The sequence below is a fragment of the Mesitornis unicolor genome, unplaced genomic scaffold, assembly GCF_000695765.1.
Source record: "Mesitornis unicolor isolate BGI_N332 unplaced genomic scaffold, ASM69576v1 scaffold53771, whole genome shotgun sequence".
In the NCBI taxonomy this organism is placed as follows: domain Eukaryota; kingdom Metazoa; phylum Chordata; class Aves; order Mesitornithiformes; family Mesitornithidae; genus Mesitornis; species Mesitornis unicolor.
The window spans coordinates 3,006-20,739 of record NW_010162830.1 but is presented as its reverse complement, the minus strand read 5'-3'; the positions used below and the strand labels follow the sequence as shown (position 1 = coordinate 20,739).

The window sequence follows — 17,734 nt, the reverse complement described above, 5'->3', positions numbered from 1 at the left end:
ATGAAATACTTCTCTGGGAAGCTGGTTTTGACAGCTGTAGCATAGCAAAGTTAAGCTGTATGTTATATGTATATATCTGTGTTAAAATTTATATTAGAATATACAGAGTTCTAAGAGTGTTATGAGACAATGTCAATGTTTAAAGCAAATAAAGAGATTTAAAAGTAAACAATGTATTTGAGTTAATGTTTTCGTTCTCTTTTGCCTGCAGAGCTATCATTATATCTGGAGGACCAAACTCTGTGTATGCAGAAGATGCGCCATGGTTCGACCCAGCGATATTTACAATAGGAAAACCAGTTCTTGGAATCTGCTATGGCATGCAGGTGCTGTTGGGAGATGTTTGTCTACAGCTGTCCTCTGGGCTTCATTTCTGACATTAACTGAGTGTGCACTGCTAAAGGACCTGCTTTTCAAATATAAGCAGTATAATACCACATGTGCAAAAGATACTTCTAAAGTGCTAATTGGTGAACTGAGCATACTGTGTATTATTTTCTTGGCTCTGCCATTTCAGTAGTATAAATTGTTTTTCTTTGCTTAAGGGCTGTGAATTGAGTTCCACACTGCCATTTTTGTCACAATAAATATAACCTGGCAGTCATTAACTACTTCTGTCTAGCTGGTATTGGAAAATGGGCCCCTCATGTAAACCAGTGAAATGGATTTTCCCTTTGGTTTTCAAGCATGGAATGTTCTTAGTACAGTACTTAAAAGCGCTTAAACCTTCCCCTCCACAAAACAGTTATTTACCTTAGGACTGAGTGGTGATCCTGTGGTGATCCAGTAGATCCAAGCCAAGTGAAGAAACAGACTGCCAAGGAGACAAGGGATGGATTAGATGCATGTCTTCTGCTTGTGCATCTTGGTTTTTCCAGGGTTAGTGATGTGCTCAATAATGTCTGGAAAAACTCCTTGAGAAAGGCTGGTGATTACGGAAATAATGTTGGCACTCCCTGTTCTAAAGGGAAACATGTTATATTAAAATGAGCCTTAAAATGCCAAGCAAATTGAAAACCACATTAGCTAGCCTCAAGCAGAGGAGTTTCAGGCTGACTTTACAGAAATGAATCAAGTGTGTGTATTAACACACTATTACTTTATTATAAAAGACAGAAATTGGTCAAGCGTAGCAAGTATAATGCCAAACTAGGTCTAAAAGTCTTAACTATCTGAAAATTAAAGTAGTTACAAGGTGAATCTCTAAAAATATTTTAAGTTACCAGTTGTATTTGCGAAGAAAATAATCTTTATTTTGAGACTTCTGAAATCTGTAATGCAGATATCCAACTCCAAACAACAAGGTGAGGTTTTAGAAAGAAAAAATGTAACTGAGAATTGTACTGTTGTGATAGAGAAAGTATTATTAAGAGTCACAAAATAACACTGAGGAAATAGGTTCAAGTTTCTGACTGATTCTCTGGAGCTGCAGAGCCAGATTTTTAGACATTTAGGCCTATCTCAAGGCCCTTAACTAAAGGATAGGTAAATCAGATGTTTGTTCAGCAGCTTAACTGATTTTTATGGTAACTGGCCTCAGATATTCAGCTGATTTGCAGAGAAAAAACATAAGTGCAAGTTTATGTTACTGAATATGCATTATTTTGGAAATCTCTGCCTGTCGTCTACTGCTGTGGATTTCTGCTGCTCACTGTGTGTGGTATCAGTCCCCAGCTATGCTGACTGAAGGGAATGAGCCCAATACAGAATGATAATTAATTCTGTAGAGAACAAAATTATATATTGAGTATAATCATTAAAAACTAGGTTGGTATGTATTGGAGGGCTAGAGCTGTTGTCAGTCATAGACTGAGGTATGAAGCGTTACTAGATTGTGTGGTGCTTTTTCAAGTAATATTTCTGTTTTGACAGATGATGAATAAGGTGTTTGGAGGTACGGTGCATAGGAAGAGTGTTAGAGAAGATGGAGTGTTCAGCATTACTCTGGATAACACATGTTCACTGTTCAGGTACATAGACATCTAAAGTTATTAAAATAATCTTGGAAATAACAGTCTGAAAATTGGTGGCTGGATGAGAGGAAGCTTATTTTAAAGAAAATAGTGAAATTGCACCCATATTTATCTGGTAATTTCTAATAAAAGTTGTACAGATGTTTTTATAAGTAAACAAGTTACTCATTTAAACAAATACTTGGGCACAACTTCTCAATTGACTCTAGAAATGTAGGCATGCTTGCTTGGAATATTGTGTAAACCCTTTATTTCAAAGTAGAACTTGAAACATTACTCTTCTGTTCGTTGACTCCCATGCAATTTTTTGTAAGGTAGTAGAAAATCTGAAACTATTAATTTTCTACTTTCCTTTAAAATTGCTTTGTGATGTTTTATAAAACCAAAACTAGATTTATTGGTAGTTTATCAATGCCTCTCAAGTTCATTGTAATAATTCTAACAGTTTACTCATCTCTGGTCTTCCAGTTTCATTCATTTTCCCCTGCAGGGCTACTGCAGAACTGCCTGAAGTCTGAGGTGCCCATATTCTCCTGAAAATGCTTAGTTTTGAGCAAGAAAACATCACTTCATTGAAATAAAAAGCAGGACTCCAAGCATCCTGCTTGATTCTAGATGGCAGGACGTGTCAAAGAGGGGAGATTTCAATATTGATATGTTCATGAAAAAAACCAACAAACAGAAAAAAACCTTCTGAATTAAGATAAATTATCAGTTTTGTGAAGTTCTTGTATGAGACCTTACGCAGCTTCCAACTGAGACATCTCAGAGTTGGAGATGGCTGTTTCTGGGAAGAAAATCCTACATATATTTCAGATGAGCCTGGAGAATTGAGATTTGCTTTTATTGGGATGCCTAAGGGCTTCTCTTGGAAACTCAGGTAGGTAGGTGGTTGTTATTTTTTTAATTGGTTTAATTTTTATTCTTTGTTTAGGGGCCTCCAGAAGGAAGAGCTTGTGCTCCTCACTCACGGAGATAGCGTGGATAAAGTAGCCGATGGATTCAAAGTGGTTGCACAGTCTGGGAACATTATAGCAGGTATTTTATTTCATACCAAAATTGCCTTTTGATAGTATTAATTAAAGGAAAGAATGTGGCATTGAGTAGTTAGAGCCAGATGGGAACAGGATATCTCTGTTATTTAATTGCCAAATAAGTGAATTGTTTTTATCGATTTCATGTGTCTTTGCTTGCATGTTGTGCTGTCATGATAAGAATGGAATAGACATGAAAATGAAAGCCAAAATGTGACACTCAAAAAGTGCATGTTTGACTTCCTTGGGTATGTGTTTAGCTTGCTTCTTTTTTTTGTCATGCTTGTTTCTTTACACCAATGAAGGCATAGCAAATGAATCCAAAAAAATGTATGGAGCACAGTTCCACCCTGAAGTCAGCCTCACAGTGAATGGAAAAATGATCCTGAAGAATTTTCTTTATGATATTGCGGGATGCAGTGGTACCTTTACAGTGGAAAACAGAGAGCTTCAGTGCATTCAGGATATCAAAGAGAAAGTGGGCTCATCAAAAGTCCTGGTAAGTAGGTTGGATTGAAGCTGAAAGACTATTTGCAAAACCCTGTGAGAAACTCTGACACTTACAATTGCTCAGGTTAACTTGAAAAATGCAGAATTGTCATGGTTTGGGTAATACATTAAACAGTTTTTAGAAAGTTTGTACAACTGGGTTGATACATTGTTTGTCTTCTTGTTTTCTCCCAAATCATTGACTATAAGTCAGTAGTCTGTTGTGGTCTTTGTATCTGAATTATTTGTTAACACTTTCCCCATAGACAGCTGACCAGATGATGGTTTTTTTTTTCCTTTCTTCCTCATCCTTAGGTGTTACTTAGTGGTGGAGTGGACTCGACAGTGTGTACTGCTCTCCTGAACCGAGCTTTAAACCAAGATCAGGTCATAGCTGTACACATCGATAATGGGTTTATGCGCAAAAGAGAGAGTCAGTCTGTGGAGGAGGCACTCAAAAAACTTGGCATTCATGTTAAAGGTACCAGAATTTTGCTAAATGTGCCTGATACCACTAGTGATGATCCCAAAATGTATGTTTAGTGTCTTGTTTCGTTGATTGACTTGACCTTTGCAGTTCTCAAACTTTACATACCAAAGCATGGTTGCTAATTTGGAACAACCTAGGCCTATTCCCAACATTTCAGACCTAAAATATTAACCCTTACTGATTTGATTGGAGCATACAATGAAGCGACCCATCTTTTCAGCTGGTGAGATCCAATACCTGCTGCTGGAGCTCAGCGTAGCAGTGGATATGTGCCTCAGTCACTGGTGCTCCATCACTTTGCTGCTGATGGATAAATAATCCTTTTCAGCAGCTGCAAAATTCATTTCTTAGCAGGTTTCTTCAGTTGCTTTGTTCACAGTCCTCCAGTGGGGCTTTATTTCTTGTCCTGGTTTTTTTTAACCTCTGAGCTCATTGAGTCATTGAATGCTATCAGAGCTAAAACTACTTTTTCAAGGCTTTTGCCCCCTGCCCCCAGCCCTCCTGGCTTTTAAACAGGTGCATTTTAGTTGGTTTTGAAGTACCCTGTTGAAAAGCAATACATTGAGAGCGCAGAAGGTGCCTTGTCATGGCTGATGGGAAGGTTTAAAGGTGTTTTGGTGCCTGAAGTACGAGGAGGTCAGAGAAGACAAATGGTGTTGGAGTTGTGCAAACAGTGAGAGCTGCTGTGTACTGCCTGGCTGATTTATTTAATGAGTAATCACTTCCTATTCCGGGGCTGTACGTAAGTGCTGTTGTCAAGTGATTCTCCTGTGTTTTGGTCAGGAAGCGTGGTACGAGGTGAGCAATGCTTTTCACGAGCCTGACAGGGTGAAATAGCACAGGGAGCCTGCAGACATTTGGGCTCAATATCCTGATGCAGCAAAGTCTGAACTTTGTCCTAGACACATGTTTTAATTTTTACTCATTTATCTTACCTTTTCAGTGGAAAGTCTTTCTTAATCTTGCACTCTGTAGACCAATAAACCTGGGCTCTGCCAGAGTAACAAATTGAGGGGTTCTCTTTGCTGCAAATGTCCTTCTGAGCATGGAGTTCAGTGCTGGTGAAAGATGCCAAAGAGCCCTCTCTCCAATCTCTGCATTGAGAGCCTCTCTAAATGAAGAGGCATGATGTAGCATGAGTAAATAGTGCATTGTTTAATTTTGGTTACAGGAAGGCCTTGGGGAAATACCATCCTGTAAACCGTTTAAATAAAGCAAATAAATTATGATCTAAGAGGAGAAACAAGAACTGAGCTTTAACACTATTGCCTAGCCTCATAATAGGAAAAAAAATTGCTCTCTAGAGTAGGATAAAAAGAGAAATAAAATGCTTTTGTTATGATTAATTCTTGAGGTATTGAACAGCCCTATTTAATGCAGTTAATAGTTAAAAGGACTAGAATGATTTTTTTATTTTAAAGCAATTGAGTGAAACTTACTTTTTTGCAACCTCACATAAAAATCTTTACTGACTTTGCCACCAAAATTCCTGTGATTTCATGCAGTGGTGAATGCTGCCCATTCGTTCTATAATGGTACAACAACGCTGCCCATCTCAGATGAAGACAGAACTCCACGTAAACGAATTAGCAAGACATTAAATATGACTACAAGTCCTGAAGAGAAAAGAAAAATTATTGGTGACACCTTTGTTAAGGTAATGTTTATAATAATTTGGTTTTTGTGTGGAGTTTTTTGGGGTGTTTGGATTTTTTTTTTATTAGTTTGTTTTAAATGATATGATTCCTGGATATTGGGGCATGCTTCTGTCACTTTGCTGAAGATGAGTCATTTTCCATCAGTCAGCTGCCAGTGTTGGTGATGCAGGTAGAATGTAACTTTTGACAGGCAGCAGTGTTCCTGTTGTATGAAGTTATTCTTTCCATTTGCAGTTCAACAAAACTTGGGGTTATAGGACTGCTCGGCCTTTGTTGGGCAATCCGTGATCTTCCTTTCAACCTCTGATAACTGAAAAGTGGATCAGAACACTGCTTTTTTTTCTCTCCATCTTACAGATTGCCAATGAAGTTATTGGAGAAATGAATCTGAAGCCTGAAGAAGTTTTTCTTGCTCAGGGTACCCTCAGACCCGATCTCATTGAAAGTGCTTCCCTTATTGCAAGTGGCAAAGCCGAAGTCATCAAAACTCATCATAATGACACAGAGCTGATTCGGAAGTTAAGGGAAGAGGTAAATGAAAAGAAGGATACAAAGTTGAGGATCAAAAATGTGCAATTTATGTGTTTTGCTGGTGTAAATGTCCCATGTTGATGGGACCCTGTTCTGATAAGGCCCTCTAGAGTCTACTGGAATATGTTGCAATTTATTACACTTCTTTCTAGTCTGTACATTCTCAAAGTGCTCAGAATTGTTCGGGTATTGTCCAGCACTGGATACTGCGGAAGATGCCAACATACTGAGCCAGCACTGTGCCCTTGTGGCCAAGAAGGCCAATGGCATCCTGGGGTGTATCAGGAGGGGGGTGGTTAGTAGGTCGAGAGAGGTTCTCCTCCCCCTCCACTCTGCCCTGGTGAGACCGCATCTGGAATATTGCGTCCAGTTCTGGGCCCCTCAGTTCAAGAAGGACAGGAAACTGCTGGAGAGAGTCCAGCGTAGGGCTACAAAGATGATTAAGGGAGTGGAGCATCTCCCTTATGCGGAAAGGCTGAGGGAGCTGGGTCTCTTTAGTTTGCAGAAGAGGAGACTGAGGGGAGACCTCATTCATGTTTATAAATATATAAAGGGTGAGTGTCACGAGGATGGAGCCAGGCTCTTCTCGGTGACAAACAATGATAGGACAAGGGGTAATGGGCACAAGCTGGAACACAGGAGGGTCGACTTAAATTTGAGAAGAAACTTCTTCTCAGTGAGGGTAACAGAGCACTGGAACAGGCTGCCCAGAGAGGTTGTGGAGTCTCCTTCTCTGGAGACATTCAAAACCCGCCTGGACGCCTTCCTGTGCAACCTCATCTAGGTGTTCCTGCTCTGGCAGGGGAATTGGACTGGATGATCTTTTGAGGTCCCTTCCAATCCCTAACGTTCTGTGATTCTGTGATATTGCGCGTGGATTCATTCAGAGTCAACAATGGTGTTCTCAGCTGAAAGCTGAAAGCTGCTTCCCTCACTTTTTCACTTTTTAACCTTCAAAGCAAACCTGTGTTATTTTAAGGAAGCAGAGGATTACCAAATGCCTTTAGCTGTAGTTTAAGACTTCTCTGACAACTTTATTCTGGTTCAGCTGGAATTCATTATGTGATGGCTCACTTATTGCTTCTGTTGTATCTCGTTCTGAACACCAGTCAATGAGTAACGTTAGGTACTGATAGTCCAGATCTGGCACATAATGGGTTCCGGCAAGAGCAATGACAGTGCTTTAGTGAGAAGATAATCAGCTCCTGTTGAGATTGAGAGGGCCAAATTCTCCTTCTCTTAAGCCTCTTGTAACATTCAGCACTGCAAGCGTAGCGTTCTCCTCTCTCCCTTGAGAATAAAAGGAGAATAATACATTTAAATGGGCTGAAATCTAGGGACAGCTCCTTCAGGTGCCTCCAGGAATGTGTTCTTTCTGTTCTTATGCATCTTCTGCATCATGTTACTAGTAACCTGCCTGGCTCTCTGCCAGCAGTAGCTGGTGGCACGCAATCTGTTTGCCAGTTCTCAATTTAAGAACCCACAAAGCTTTCTGAAATGTCCCAACATGGACATCTATGGATGATGACCAGGAGCCCAAAGATGATATGAACACAGAGGGTTGAACTCTCTGCAGATGAGCAGCCCAGGTCCTGTCCCTGTGTTGTACTTGCAATTGAGCTGTTTAGTCCAAAGTCTGGAAGAGCTCTTTGAATGCCTTTCTCGTGCAGAGCTCTTAATGTTAGCATATGAGGCAAATGTGGAAGGCTGCCCTGTTTTGCTTTTTCCTAACATGGTAAGTTCTCTAACTGCATTACAAAATACTCCAAGAAAGAAGCAGCACATGAGACATTACATAGTAACCCTGTTGGAAGGTTGTTAGTGTTCAGCAACAAGAGAGAAGAGTGTTAATGATCCACTCTTCTAATATTCATCACATACAAAGTATTTTCAAGGCTTTTAGATTGGTCTGAACATCTGGTGAAGAGAAGAAAGGTCTGAATTTGTGAAGACAGAGCCAACTTAACCTTACAGTTATATCTACACAGATTAAGCCATTGATACTTCTGGCATGGACTTGAATTTCCTTGTCTTAGCCCCTGTCATGCAGCTGTTTTACAAAGCCCACATTCACATGTACTTTTCTTTCCAGTGTTTATGCAAGCATTGGCAGCACAGGCTGTAAAAAGCAGCCCAGTTTGACTGCCATAGCCCAAACATTCAAGGCTTTCTGTTTGAATGTGTAAGTTGGAGTGTAAATTGCTTTTTCTTTTTTTTTTAAGGGTAAAGTAATAGAACCGCTGAAGGACTTTCACAAAGATGAAGTGCGAGTACTAGGGAGAGAACTTGGTCTTCCTGAAGAGCTGGTTTCAAGGCATCCCTTCCCAGGTACAAGAGTTGGTCTGTGCTGCTTAGTGAAAGGCCATGGGTGACATCAACATTGTTTAGAACATAATTAACCTGCAGCATGCTGGAGTGTACAACTTGCCTCTAAACACAGGAAAAATGGATCAATTTAAGTTTTTACTTAAGCAGTATCTTCTTTCAGGAAGACCATTTGAGAGCAGCTTTATTTTGTATAGTTATTGAAGGAAAAGTTTTATAATTGAGTTCGCTTTTAGCTGTGTTTGTTTCTTTATAGTCGCGTAAGCCAAAGCAAGAATTATCAGTGAAGTGCAGCTTCCTGAGCTGTCAAATGTGTTGTACTTGAAATAATGGCCTGTATCTGTCTACCTTTCAAAGGGGCATTTGCTGTTTTGAAAATGGTTGCATGGCAAATAACAACAGTTTTCCCCCAGAAAACATCAAAGTATATAATATAAGCCCACATGCTTTTAGGGGGGTGATGGTTTTCTGTGCGTGTTTGCAGATTGCCCTGCAGGGTGTGCAGTAGTCTCTGGCAGAGCACGTGGGCTGTGCTAATGTACCAATGTCACATGAAATGCAAGGAGCTGTCTTCAGACATCGCCAGCAAATTATATCTGCTTTTGTATTAAATAGCTGAAAGGTCAAATAGCCTTCAGGGGTCTGAGAATAATGGACACTCAAGTGTGTGTTATAACCAGCTCCTTCATCCCAGTTGCCTAGCAGAGGGAAGGACGAGGTTCCTGTTGGCTTTGGTTTGCCATCCGCCACACTTCTAACTGCTGCTTTAGACAACCTTCCCATTTCAGGTGTAGGTAAATAATGCTTAAATGCATCAAACAGAAATATTCCAAAATAAACTGCTTGTATATTTTATATTTTGTCTTGTTGGGTGTTAAGACAATTGAAGTATAGGTATGATGGCAGAACATACTGTACTCAGTGGTGGACCTGCTGTTCCAGATGCTGTCACATTTTTAGACGAAAGTCAGCTTTCCTATTATTTAATGGTTGTTTTTTTTTTCAACTTTGCATTGCAGGTCCTGGTCTGGCGATCCGAGTGATATGTGCTGAAGAGCCTTATGTGTGCAAAGACTTTCCTGAAACAAACAACATCTTGAAAATAGTTGCAGACTTTTCTGCAAGTGTTAAGAAGGTAATAAAATTACTAAACTCTAATATGCATAAAAGCAGTGTGATCATTCTTTAGAGGCCTGCGTGAGGTTTAAGCTGCTAAAAGTTTAAAACCACTTATTTTTGTCCTTTAAGTAGTAATGCATTCCAGTAAAACTCACTTGATACCATTCAGTATAGCGTAGTAGAATTTTTCACCCATGACTGGTGCAAATGTTAAGCAATGATTCAAAAATGAAAGTTTACCTTTCAAACAGTATATAAATTTTGCTTTAGTTAAACTTTGTGCAGATGAACATTTCTGGAGATTTTTTCCCCTCTCTGAAATAATTGTAACTTTCTAGAATTGTCTTCCAAAACATTGAAGGGGAATATTTCCTTGAAAAGCTGTTGAATTATAGTGTGGCGTAATAAGATATTGCTTTGTTCTGTATCTGAAATAAACAACAAAATTGCTAAGCATAGCTTTGTGAAAGAAAAATTAGTATAGCAAAAGAGCTTCCCCTATGGCCTTTGAGAGCTTCAGCTTAAACTGCATGTAGTCTAATCAAATAAAACTGCTTTTGGTAAAAATCAGTTGTTAAACAAAAAGTAATTTTAAATGGTTCCAAGGAGTAAATGTCGACTAAATTTAAGCAAACAGCTACTTAAATAATAATTGTATTTGTAATGTATAAGTTCTGTTCGGATGCTTGGGGGCTTTAATTAAAAAATACTTTTTTCTCCTCGTTGCACAGCCACATACTTTGCTGCAGAGGGTGAAAGCGTGCACAACTGAAGAAGACCAGGAGAAGCTGATGCAGATCACAAGCCTACATTCACTGAATGCCTTCTTGTTACCTATCAAAACTGTGGGAGTGCAGGTGAGGGGATTCCCTCCAGGGATGTTCAGGAAGCTGCTTCCTAGCAGTGTCCCAGGCTGCGACCAAGCGTGATAATTGGTGCTTTAAGATTGAAAATAGAGGGGTTAACTCAAGAGCGTAAACCTCAAGTGCCTGTGATACTGATGTTATTGTCACGTGTCAGTGCTGGAGTAGTGCAAAGACATCTGAGTAGACCCTGGTGTAAATGCCAGGTGCTGTATTTGAGGATACCATAATGGTTTAGTAATGCTGGTCACTTACAGGCAGTTTCTTCATGACATTCAGTATTGTGTAGACCTCTGCTGCAATCCTCTTGCTCCCTTTAAGGCTGAGGAGTCCTAGATGAAGTTGGTCAAGAAAACCCTTCTTCCTATGCTTGAACGTGCCTGTTGCCCTTTCCTATACTTTTTTGAGCTGTACCATATCCTTATCCGTGTCAGGAGAGGAACCAGATCAGTGCAGACCATTCAGGATAAGGGAACATTCAAATCTCTGCAATGGCATAGAATTTTCTGTTCTTTCATCCCCACCAGAATTTTTGTGGACCGTCCTTTGTATTTGGTTTTTATTTCTGTCACCAAATGCTGAGCTGGCGTTCTCACAGAATCGCATGCAGTAACTTGGAAGACTTCTTTACTGAGTAGTCATTGCTATAAAGTACCTTTCTTTGCTTTTAGCAGTGTTGAATTACGTCTTTTATTATCAGCTGCTTAATCTTGTGTCTCTAACTCTGTACAGTCAGCTTTTCTTACTGTTTTAAATAGGAGCATCAGCAGCAGATTTCTACGCTTCATCACAGGCTTTCTTTAGATGGTGCCATCAAAATACCAATACACAATTAATCCCTGTGCTCAGGTCGCCTTATATCAATCTTTTCATTCTGAAAATTTTCTTTTTATATGCTCTTGTTAGCTCTATCTTATCCTGCATTTTCTCATGCACTTGATACCTCTCAGTAGACTGATTTCACTGGCTTAGTGTCTGCTAAATGTTGACACGAAGTACGGTCCTGTAACCTACAGCGTGAACAGCAAAGTATTGTGAACAGTTTTGGCAGCAAATGCCACATTCAGTTATGTTTTTTGTTTAATTTGTAGGGTGACTGTCGTTCATATAGCTATGTCTGTGGGATCTCTAGTAAAGATGCTCCACACTGGGAATCTCTTATGTTTCTTGCTAGGCTCATACCACGCATGTGCCACAACATAAACAGGTAAATGTTTTGAATTCTCTTTATTTCTAATGATCTGCTTAATATATGGTATAATGGTATATGTTGGGGAGGTGCATCTTACAGAAGTTACAAATACATGTTAAATCAAAACATAGGTTTATTTCTGGAATTACTAGCTTGAATAAGACATTGATACTCACTTTTTAAAGCACTTGATTAGACAACATCCAATGCAACTTATGCAAAATCTCTTTTGAAAGACTCCCAAGTCTGCTGCTGAGTTGCAGTGTCATGCAGTAGAGGTTTTTTATGTCAAAAAGAGAATTTACTTGGGGCTGTCAGTTCTAATGGCACGCAGGCATGCTCCAAAGCTGGGCAGTTTAATCTTAATTGAGCTATCCTATGAATATGCATTTTCTGGCTCTGCTTGGTTCCATAACTTCCCTAGCAGCTGGAGTTGCTTCGATAGTAAATCAGTGCTGGAGAAAGCAGATCTGGATGGAGACTTCCTGATGAAACTGCTTGCAGTTGCTTATAGCAAAACTTAATTTTGTCACATAGATGACATCTGAGGTATTGTTCTTAAAGATGAGATCTTGAATTGCAAGATACTTCTTTAAATGCAGAGGGAACAAAAGGAGGCATAAAATCAGGATTGCTGGAGCAATTTCAGAGTATGTGCTGGTTTTACAGCATTGCTGTCTTCTTTAAGCTCTTTTGGATTTAATACCTGAATATAGCACATTTCTGGGAGCTCTGCAGTACCAGGGTATGTTTTCAGTCTTTCACTGCTGTTTATAGGGACACTGAAGCTGGCAGTTTGAGGACTGCACTGAAATAGTTGGTCTTCTGCCAAGCTATGCTTGCAGACTTTATATTGCAAACAAAAATAGAGAATGTAAAGCTTGCATATTTTTCTGCGTTGGATTTTAAACAAGTAGTCTGGGTTTGTATCTACAAACTCAAATAACTGGTGTGAATACATCGTAGAAAATTCTTGTATGAGGCCAGTCAGACAATATTGTACTGAGCTTTTTGTTCTGCAACATATAAAACACAGTGAATGAGATTAAAAAGATGAAGCCGATGTGACTGGTTTGAATTTGGAAGATATTTTATTACAGATGTAGTGTAGATGTATAAATTGCAGTGTTAGTGCTCTGTGTTGAAAACACAGCTATTCATTAACAGTGAATTTGTTTGTTATTTCATGGTATTTTTGGTGGTTTCCTGTTAGGAGAAAAGATGGAAATTGTGGGTACTTATTAAGTAGTGCTTACTTAGTGCTTAAGTAGAATAATCTTAACTCTTACTGACATCAAAGTAAAATTGAAAAAAGACCCTTTGTGATACTACTGACTTAGTATTTCTGGTTTTTTTCAAAGGATAATGCTCTTGAATAAGTAATAGTGGAGCTATTGCTAGTCTCCAACAAACCATAATAAATTAACAAAGCTAGTGTGTATGTATTTATAGAATATATGCATGAAGTTACATTAAGCTCTTGTTAGTAGCTAAAGAGTAAAACCAAATATTATTTTATTTTCTCACTGCAATACTCAAGGATCAGTCCTTAGGCAATCTGTTTCATTTCAGGTACTTAAAAAGTGGTTTTCTGCCCCACTGTTTGTTTTCCAGGGTTGTGTATGTGTTTGGTCCCCCAGTGAAGGAACCCCCTACAGACGTCACCCCCACTTTCCTGACAACCGGAGTCCTCAGCACTTTACGTCAGGCTGATTTTGAGGCTCACAATATTCTCAGGGAGTCTGGTGGGGTTTTTTTGTCTTATTTTATGGATTATATTATAGATACAGGTGTAGTGGTACTGTCAAAATCTACAAGCCTCGCTAATATTCCCAAAAAGGGGATGACAGGCAAGAGCCTTTTCTGAAAGCTGTAGAAGCTGATTGTAAAGGACAGGAGCAGCCTTTCTGCTAGCAGAGATTTTAGGAGATTTGGGGGGATTGAGACTTGCCTCTGACAGGTCATGAAGGACAGAGGTGTTGATGCTTCACTGCAGCAAAAACTTGTGCAAAAAGTCCTGTTAGCCAGCTGAAAGGCAACCAAATGACATCTCTTAGCTGATGATCTCAGCCATCAGTATGTACCTGAAGTAAAGAAACTTGACATAGCGTTTAAATCACGAGGTTCTTCTTGTGGGAAGAAGGAAGCCTAAATGCTAAGTCTTTAATGGTGATGTTGCTTAGTACCTGTAGTGGTTCATATCTCTTAACTTAAAGTAAAAGCTGTATTTGTAAAGCCAGCCACTTCAGCCTGGCAGAGGGTAATGCTTCAAACCCTTAACATCCAGAGAGCGTTCAATAAATACCGTGTGATACAGTGCAGAGTCTGGAAATGCAATAGTTCTGAGGTTCAGGGTTATTTTTTTTTACTTAATTACATTTGAAGATGAGCTATGTGTGGGAAGCAGTTCATCGGACTTGCCTGTATTTCTGTAAATGAATTTACAAAGGCCATCTCTTTTTGAAAGTACATATTCTGTTTGCAAGGCTGCGTTACCAAAATCTGTTCAAAAATACCCTCCAAAGGCTGAGGATAACACTGTTGATTGTGTTTGGAAAGCTGTAAATGCGTCTCGCTAACTTTTGGTGACGCTTGGCTTTGTGTGAATGAATTGCTCCCAAAAATAAGACTTGAGTTATCGGTTGGTGGAAAAAAAAAAACCCTTCTGTGTACCAACAGCTCCGGTCAGTGCTAGCGCAGGGTGAGAGCCTGTCACAGCATTTGGCTGGCTCTGCAGGCTGCCATGCACCTGCATTTCCAAATTTTGGGCCATTTAAACTGAAAAAAGCAAGAGGTTATTGTCTGAAGTTACCAATCAACCACCAGCAACAGGGATGCTTAAGAGCGTGCTGTTAAATATGTCAAAACCACAAATACTTGGCTCTTTATTTGGCTTGATACAGTAGATAAAATCTCATGGTTATGTTATGGGGGAGGGAAAGTCACTTTTAAATTGCGTTTTCAGTGAATGACTGGCTAACGGAGATGATCTGGGTTTGTTCTGCATGCCTGCAAACACTGAAGATTATTTCAAGTGGCAATTTGAGTACTTTTAGTGCATGCATCACTGATTACATAACTGTAATGAGTGTGATCTTCTGAGGTGTGAGAGCAGCAGCAAAAAGGTCCCAGAAGATACAAGTGTAGCTCCTAGTACATGTGGGAAATGCTGTAAAAGTTGTATCATCTTAGTGTCTTTAAACAAAGTTAATGCACTTTGTACTGCTCTTTTCTGAAGGTTATGCTGGAAAAATTAGCCAGATGCCAATAATCCTGACACCGTTGCATTTTGATCGGGACCCCTTACAGAAACAACCTTCCTGTCAAAGATCTGTGGTCATTCGAACGTTTATTACCAGTGATTTTATGACTGGGATTGCAGCAACTCCTGGCAATGAGGTTCCAGAAGAGGTAATATGGGTTTTCAAGTTTCTTTTTGATGTGAACTATTGTAGATGACTGACTTTGACTTTCTTCCTTCTCATTTGATTGCTTGCCTTGACTTTGATTTTATTGCAATTTTTTGGTCTCTTTTATTGTATTAATTAGGAGGAATGTAACAAAATGAGAAGCTGGCAGATGGATATGACAAAAAGGCTTTCCAACAGACTTAAGCCAAAATACCATCAATTAAAAAAAACCCAAATACCCCAACTATTTCTGGGATTTGAAAATTATATTTTCACATTATTTAATTGGAAATGTCCCAACTTACAGAACTGCCCTACTTTTGATTTTACTGGAACCTGCTGTTTAACACCTCAAAATGTGCTGTTTTCTGTTCAAGTCACTAAAAGGATTTAGGAGTCAAGTTCTGGCATGTTTTTCTGGGAAACTTTATCCCTGTCCAGCGTAAAGTACTTTGTCTCTCTGGGAATGTAGAGCAGATGAAGTACAGAATTGACTTCTTCAGTTTTAAATACACTTTAAAAGCATATAGGCATTATTTAGTAATTGTATGTAACTGAAGTCGACCACTTTAAGGCATCCTATCCATTTAAAAATAAATGATTCAAGGTTAAGTTACTATGTAAACTATTCCATTATTTGACCTTGAAGTTTGTATTTTAAAAAAAACAACCAAGCAAACACCACAAAAGCCACAAGCAAAGAAACACACCCACATTCTTCAGAATGTAAAATGGTCACTTTAAGGGCAGGTAATAATGTAACTAAATAGTAGAGATTGTGGTAAATACTTGTATTTATAGGGAAAAATATAATACTTGATGAAAAATGTTCTGTTTTTTTCCATGGAGAGTAGTGCATTGTTTAATTTATGCTTGCACTATAAATCACATGTGATATAAGTGGTGTGGTTGTGAACTGTGGGATTTTTAAGGAAGCCGAGCCTCTATGGCTCAGCAAATTCTCACCTCGAATACTTATACTGACATGAATTGATTGTGAGCTCTGCAGAATGGCTCTCAATGGAAACTCTGCCCTTTGGGTGCCTCTTTCTGGGTTTTGGGGTTTTTTTAATACCTTTAGAGCTCTGTGTTTGGTTTTGGATGGGCAGTTGCTGTGTGTTTGGTGGTTCAGCTGGGAGGTGATGGTTGGAGAAGAGCCTGAGGATGCTTTTTGTGACACACAGCAGCATCTGCACCTGCTGAACTTCCAGGAGATCCTTCTGAAGCTGAAGAGCCGCTGCCTTGAGGGAGATGCATTGTGACCCACACCTCGGTTTAGTATCAGTGCTAAAAAACAGCAGGTTCCAAATGTAACTGCAGATATCATGAAGCCTAAGTTGATTTTATTTCTTGATTGGTGGTGATATGCTATAGACCCTTTCTCTCCTGTGTATAACAGAATTAGGTTTTCCTTTTTTAAGCTTTTCTCGGGTAGTTCTCATCAGGTCTATTTTACATGCTTTCTTTTGATTTATTTTTTTTCCACACAATAGGTTGTGTTAAAAATGGTGACGGAGATTAAGAAGATTCCTGGCATTTCTCGGGTGATGTATGACTTGACATCGAAGCCACCGGGAACGACGGAGTGGGAGTAATTAACTTTTTTTCTATTAAAGTACTGTGTGCAGTCTAAGTCATATCAGAAACCATTCCCAATGTTGACATGCAGTACTGTGAAAGAGTGACTGGAGCTGCTCCATCGCATCCGATTCCTTTCCTGGAGCATAAACCTGCAGTTCAGAGCTGTGCTGGGATAACAACCAAGCAGGGCTGAGGATTTGTACGGGTAAATAATCATGGCAGCGTCACCGGTGCACAGACAGATTCCTATTGCTTTTGCCTTCGTCTTACAGGTTCTTCCTCTTTCCGTGTGTTTTATTGTTAACCATCATTTCAGCGTCTCTTTTTGTACGCTGTGTAAAAAGAGACAGTTTTGTTTCCTTCTCCCAAAATCATTGTTACAGCCTCAAAATGTAAAATGAATTCTTTGTGACCAACTGCTTTTGAACGGATTTATGATAAATAAATATTTTGCCAAATGGAGTAGTGGGTACTGTTGAGTTGTGGAATTACCATGTATCTGTTGTAAACTGTTACGCTTGTTCTGTATTTGCCATGTTAGCCCTTGGCGGTAATCTTGAGCTCCAGAAGAGCAATGCTAAAATATATGAAATTACCTCTGTCTCTCTGTACTCAGTAGGCGTGTATTGGTACCAGACGTGCCCACACCGGCAGATCCACAGTCAGATTCCAGAGGACTCCGATAAAGGCATAAAAACAAGAGTGTGGTTTGGGAAGCTGTTGTGCCAGAGCTGCTGGATCTGCGAACCCCCTTTCAGTTCCCTTGCAGCCTGCTGCCCATCTGCTTCCCTTATACGTGGTGACAGTTCATTTTCTATGCATTTGCTTTTAGAGGAATTTATTTTTTGTATGTATTGTACTTAGCTCAGTCTTTAAGATCATTATAGTGGATAGTGTGGAGCTGTGGTGTCGGAGGTGGCTTACCAAGCCGTGTAGATCCCTGCCATCACTCATACCCTGCTGTTTCTGTAGTTAAGTGAGCAATAATTGTCAAGGTGGTTACTCTGGACACCTGAACTTTCTGATGTATTGAGACAGAGCTGTTTCCATCCACCTGAGGATGATAAGC

At 39.5% G+C, this 17,734-nt stretch overlaps 1 protein-coding gene across 1 annotated transcript; it reads left to right on the top strand.

Annotated features, from left to right (window-relative positions):
* Positions 1-211: 211 nt before the first annotated feature.
* GMPS (guanine monphosphate synthase) lies at positions 212-17,125 on the top strand (the record flags this gene model as incomplete). The annotated part of the gene is made up of 14 exons (XM_010193732.1): positions 212-326; positions 1,873-1,970; positions 2,908-3,011; positions 3,313-3,506; positions 3,812-3,977; positions 5,492-5,643; positions 6,002-6,175; positions 8,398-8,503; positions 9,520-9,635; positions 10,351-10,476; positions 11,574-11,689; positions 13,289-13,419; positions 14,913-15,085; positions 16,578-17,125. Coding segments are annotated over 14 exons (1,873 nt in total), but the record flags the coding sequence as incomplete, so codon positions are not given.
* Between the last annotated feature and the right edge of the window lie 609 nt (positions 17,126-17,734).